Source organism: Lissotriton vulgaris, unplaced genomic scaffold (genome assembly GCF_964263255.1).
Source record: "Lissotriton vulgaris unplaced genomic scaffold, aLisVul1.2 SCAFFOLD_11064, whole genome shotgun sequence".
Taxonomy (NCBI): Eukaryota; Metazoa; Chordata; class Amphibia; order Caudata; family Salamandridae; genus Lissotriton; species Lissotriton vulgaris.
Genome location: NW_028245446.1, coordinates 37,530 through 43,529, shown reverse-complemented (window position 1 = coordinate 43,529; position 6,000 = coordinate 37,530). Strand labels below are relative to the sequence as shown.

General features: G+C 48.8%; 1 protein-coding gene across 1 annotated transcript; it reads right to left on the bottom strand.

The window, feature by feature from the left end:
* Positions 1 to 789: 789 nt before the first annotated feature.
* LOC147666418 (uncharacterized) lies at positions 790 to 5,237 on the bottom strand. Its single transcript, XM_086949076.1, has 4 exons — positions 4,958 to 5,237; positions 3,344 to 3,445; positions 2,504 to 2,650; positions 790 to 1,243 (listed from the first exon to the last, which is right to left on the bottom strand). The coding sequence occupies exons 1-4, from the start codon at positions 5,235 to 5,237 to the stop codon at positions 795 to 797; spliced, it is 978 nt and encodes a 325-aa protein (XP_086805202.1). The 3' UTR covers positions 790 to 794.
* Between the last annotated feature and the right edge of the window lie 763 nt (positions 5,238 to 6,000).

Genomic DNA, 6,000 nt, shown 5'->3' with positions numbered 1-6,000 from the left:
AACACAAATTACAGGTAAGATAAGCGTTTGGATGGGAGGTAGTATAATGGAGTAATAGGAGAGGCGAGAGAGTGACAGTGGTACTGGTAAAGTCCTAGGACTCTTGATTTAAGAAACTCTGTGACAGGCATTTAACTTTGGAAAACATTTGGCCAATTACACGTGAACGTTTAGGCATTATTAATGCTCGCTTGCCTGTCTTAGGGGTGCTGTCTGTGGGGATTCTAGGGTTTTGGGGTCTGTGAGCACTGCTGCCACATTTCTAATGTTGATTGCTTTTATTTTGCAGAAAACCACGCCGGGAAACTCCAGTTGGGGCCCTGCTGCAGAACGCTTTAGGACACTGTGAATTCCAGGGGGAGACAGCCCTCAAACACAAATTACAGGTAAGATAAGCGTTTGGATGGGAGGTAGTATAATGGAGTAATAGGAGAGGCGAGAGAGTGACAGTGGTACTGGTAAAGTCCTAGGACTCTTGATTTAAGAAACTCTGTGACAGGCATTTAACTTTGGAAAACATTTGGCCAATTACACGTGAACCAACACGATGACAGTGTTCAGTAAAACGAACTTACTGCAAAACCACCACCCACCAGGCTCAAAAGTAGTAAAAAACAGTTATGCTCAGATAAAGTTTGAAAAAGTATATTTTTATATCTCTAACAAAATAATCTCACGCAAGACCCTCCCTAACCCCAACAAATAATTTTTAAATAGTCCTTCAAAAGTCCCCAAAAACCCCAACTCCCAATTCCCACCCCCCAAAAGTCTATAAAAAAGGGGCAAGGGACACTCTAGGGATGCATGGTGTTGACTTTGGCCTCCAGGGCATCATGCCTTAGGGCCAGGGCATCATACTGCTCCCGGAGGATGGCGTGGTCTAGGCGGAGGCCCTCCAACAGATTTTGGTATTCTTTTAACTTCCGGACCTCCGCCTCCAGGTCGGACACTCTGTGCATTGCACGGCGCAAGCGAGCCTTTAGAGTACTGTGAGGGGCAGCCTTTGCTGCTCGGCGGTGGCGTCTGCCAGCCCGGCTCCGTATCGCCGGAGCACTGCGCTGGCCGGCAGAACGTGGGGTCACGGAGGAGGATGCAGGTGTCTCATTTGATGTACTGGATTGCGTGTCCTCCCCCTCCAGTTCTACCAGCCGCCGATATTGGGCAACAGTAGCATCCAGCCTCCGTTGCCGGGCCAGTAGAGTCTTCATACTCCTTGGTGCTTTTGATGTTTTAGTATTACCAACTATATGAAGAAAGAAAGACATAATCTGTAACCAATGCTCTTTAAGAATATGATTAACACAAAATGATTCAGCAGAAAGTTGTGTCACAGTACAACTAGCAACTAGCCAGCGCAGTACAAAACTATTGAGGCCAGTATCATGGGCGTCCGCAGGGAGGGGCAAGGGGGGGCGCTTGCCCCCCCTCGGATTGCAGGTCCATCCAGTGCTGGCCCAGTGACAAATTACAATATGGTAATTACAGCAGGCTGGAACCGACAGACAGATAGAGGCAGAGACAGGGACAGAGAGATAGAGAGGGAGATGGCGAGGGAGAGAGAGAGAGGGATTGAGACTGAGGGTGATGGAGGGAGGGAGACAGAGAGGGAGACAGAGAGACGGAGACAGAGGGAGACAGAGAAACGGAGACAGAGGGAGACAGAGAGACAGAGGGAGACAGAGAGAGGGAGACGGACAGAGTGAGTGAGACAGAGGGAGAGAGAGAGAGGGGGAGAGAGAGCAAGAGAGGGAGACAGGCAGAGAGGGAGGGAGACAGAGAGAGAGAGGGAGGGAAACAGAGAGAGGGAGGGAGACAGAGAGAGAGGGAGGAGACAGAGAGAGAGGGAGGGAGACAGAGAAGGAGGGAGACAGAGAGAGAGAGGGAGACAGAGAGAGAGGGAGGGAGACAGAGAGAGAAGGAGGGAGAGAGACAGAGAGAGAGAGAAAGAAAGATGTGTGTAATGTGTATGCCAGGTCTGGTGGCTCAGTGGACGAAGGCTTCCGCTGCAGGGGCATGAGTTCAACCTCATGGTCATAGTTTTTTTGTTGCTCTAGATCCAACCCCCTCCCCCACTGACCCTGCCTCCTTCGGTGCGGCCCTTGGCCACAAACCACACTGTCAATTTGGCCCCGAGAGAAAGTTTGTGAGGACCCATGCTCTATAACCACATCCTCCTGATTTAGATTGAATTGTTTTTTTCTGGCATTTTTTGTTTTTCCCTGTTTTAATGTAGTTGCCAGGTCGTCTGCTGTGGTGCTGCACAAGATTTTTCTCTTCCCCCTATGGGGTTCTTTGTTTATTTAAGCTCTATGTCGTGTTAGATTTAAAAAAAATGTATGTAATACTTGTGCTCAATCATGTCAGGACTCAGGAGATGGTGATGATGTTGCCCCCCCCGGAAACATTTCATAGTATTTTTGTAGTTCATCCAGTGACCGTCTACTCTCTGTAGATACACATCATATGCTATCTAAGAGTCAGATAGTACCATGATCCAGCTTACCTCTACACTCCACCACCACTGTCTGTTTCCTCACAGTCTCTTGTTTGACCACTTGCGCCACCGCCGCCTCCTCCCCAGAGTTGTCCTCGGACCCGGAGTCTACCACCACCACCACATCCGAGCTGGCCCCGGCACCAGATGTTCCACCTACAAAGTAGATTTAAGAATGTTAGATTACACCACTCACTAGTATTTGGTCTAGGAATGAAGAAACGTGAAAACAACAGAAAAAGTAATTGACTGTCTACTCTAGTCTAAAGTAAAAATGTCCCTCCTTCCACGGAAGGCTGTTATCTTGCTGCACTTTTTTGTCACAATTGATGAATGCTTGCTTAATTTTAACACACACCATTTTTCTCTGAACAGACAGAAGTTGGACTTCTAAGGACAAGACCAACATCAACTTCAAACCAGGTGAAAGCTCGGCTCGACCACAAGAAATGTGTTCCATTACTCATCAACTCAGCACCAAGCACTTTTCCATTTCCAGCTAACTTAATTTTAATATATGTGTTTACTTTTACTTTTAATAAAGCTTTTAAACTTGAATAGACTCTGTGGTTTTTGGTCCTCCAGACTAGAGTGACTGAGCGAAAGGTTTTGCAATTTTTGCAAGGAGGAGTCCGTGCCTCTGACACTACCAGGTTTATACAGTGCGCCAAACACGCCACTCTGAAAATTTATTACTCTGGTGTTTAGTGTCCATAGTTCGGTTTGTGGAGAATTGTCCCTGCAACAGTAGTATTATGGATTGTGCTCCTATCTAAACACTATTTCGAAAAAATTAAATTAGGATCGCTTGGACAACAGTAGGTCCTCTATATTTAAATGAAAACTTACTGGGGCCAGCAAAGGAGCACTCGCCGCCCTGGCCTGCATCCTCCTCCTCTGGAGCCACAGCATCCTCCTGTTTCACTTCCGTCCGCTTGCCCCTGGGGGGACCTGACATACAACATGAAAGAAAGAACAGAAAACATTGATGATTGCTGCTTGTCGATGTCCTTGTCAACCAAATCAAACATTTAGAAAGAACAAGAACCAACTATTTCAGCCAAAAAGAGGGCTAGAAAGGAAGGACTGCACCTGAGCCTCTACTCTAGGGGCAGATTTACAAGCCCCTTGCAGATCTTTTGCTCTGTTCTTGCGTCACTTTTGTGATGCAGCGCCACAACAAGAGGCGCCATGATGTGGCGTATATTAACAACGTTACGCATATGGGAGATGCATCCCATTTCAAAGCCCTGCGCCATAAGGGAGCGTTCCAGCGCAAGGGAGGGCGTTCGTGCGCAGGAACGCATGCTAAAAGTGGCTATGGGGAATATATAAAATTTGAATCAGTCATTTAGGACAATGATGCGTCACTCAAACCCTGCACCTGCATGAAGCAGACGTACGGCTTGACGCAGCATTGCTGGAGCTGCGCCATCGTTGCGACGCAACTCCATCAATGAGCCGCCTTTACGGCACCGATGCGTAAACGCTTCGGTGACGTTTTGGGACCATGGTGTGCCGCATTGTAAATACGGCGCACCATGGGTGGTGCTGGCGTGTCGCACACTTTGCAGGGATGCGCAGGTAATTGCAAATCTGACACTTAGGGGCATACTTACGAGTTCTGGGCTGCACACCTCCAGAGGTGCACCAGAACAAATGCGTAACGCAAAACTAACCTTGCGTCACGGCAGATGCGCCGCAATTACAATGCGGTACACCCTGGCGCAAGGGTAGGCAGATGCGTGACGCATCTCGTGACGAAAGAGGGGCGCATCTCTAGAGTCGCGTCGCAGGCGCGATGCAACTCTAGCACTGCTCAGGGCTGCCCAATACTCAACATACCGCATCAGTCCTTACGCCTGTTTCAACCAAGCAGGCATAAAGAATTGACGTAGCAGCATCGCGGAAGTGCCTGCGTTAAATCTTGTAGATTTCACGCAGGCACTTTTGCGAGGCGCACAGCTGCCTGACCGCCCCCCCCCCCCCCACCCCCCCCCCCCCCCCCTGTGTGGGGACGCACCCATTGTGGCGCAGGCCCAGGCCTTAACGTGGCGCGTCTCCCTAGATGCATCACGTTGTACATGACTCGCAGGGATGCGTCACGTTTACGTCGCTGTTGCGTCAGGTAAGGCAGCGTAAACGTGGCGCAAGGGGCTTGTAAATCTGCCCCTTTGTGTCTAGCATTACGCAGTTCTGTAAGGTAGACTCATACATTACTCAGCCCAATTAAATGAACACAAAATAGAAAACAAATAAGCAGTGGCACCGCCACAGAGAAGGAGAGCAGTGCACCTGAAATGCACAGAAGATTTTGAAATATTAATTTACCTCTACTATCAATGTAATCGGCAGCATTATTGCTCTTTATAAAAAAGTTAAAACAAACATTTGCAATATAACACACAGAGCAGGGGAAAAAACAGAGTAGAGAGTGATGAAAAAATTGCTACTACTACTCACCAAGCCCGGGGACCTCCACTCCCAGCAGGCCGAGCAGGTCGCGCTCCCTGTCCAGGATATCCGTCCAGCGGTGGGTCACCTGGTTGTAGGTGCGCTGGACCCCCGAGATGTCAAACAGGGCCCGGCACACCTGATCCCACCGCTTCCGTCGCTCCTGGCAGTTGGTGTAGCCAGCAGCGATCCTGCCGCCTGCCGCGATGGTCTTGGGGAGAAGGCGCTGGACATAGAAAACCAGGTAGCCCACCTCCTCAGGGCTGAAGATCTCCCTGGGCACCACCATTTCCGCCCTTAAACGGCCACACGGGAGCCGGGCACGGGCTGCGGGGCCCGTCTTGGGCAGCTTCACTGCTGTCTTCACCATGGTCTGGGCAGGTGGTAGGAACAAGGAGAAAAAATGAAAAAGAATAAGACTAGGGAAGAAAATAAAAGTTTAAAAAAGTAGTTAAAAGTAAACAAAAGTAGCAAAAAACACAAAAATATAAAGCTAGAAAACTAGAGGGATAGATAATAATTTAAATAGATTCAAAAAATATTATAACAAGCAAAGGATGGCAGAGATATAGAGAGGATTAGAAACACCACCTAGCCCAGAGTCCAGACACAGGAATGAATGAAAAACAAGATGGCGGCCCGGTCACGTGAGCGTAAGTAAGTTCGAACTTGTATTCGCAACGCGCTCATTCCGCGAGATTACACTTCGCGGGCGGAAACGGAAATACGTCACGCAAACAAAATGGCGGCGCCTATACTCGACCTTGGGGTAATTCGCACGAGTTCACGGCTTCTACGGTCGATTTCGCACGACGTCGCGCCTCGTGAATAGCGCGAAATTACAGAAAAACGATTTTTGCAAAAGCTATGAGCAGGTGCAAAAGTTCAACCTCATCATTTGTAACCATTCCCTGTAGTGCTTCCTGAAGGGGCCCTCCAGAATTCGGTTAGGTTCCTGTTAAAAAAAAAAAAATTGCAACAAACAGGAAAAGGAAAGGAAAGGGAGCAGACAAGCAGATGCCAGCCTTCATTAATGTCAGTTGGGGCAGGGC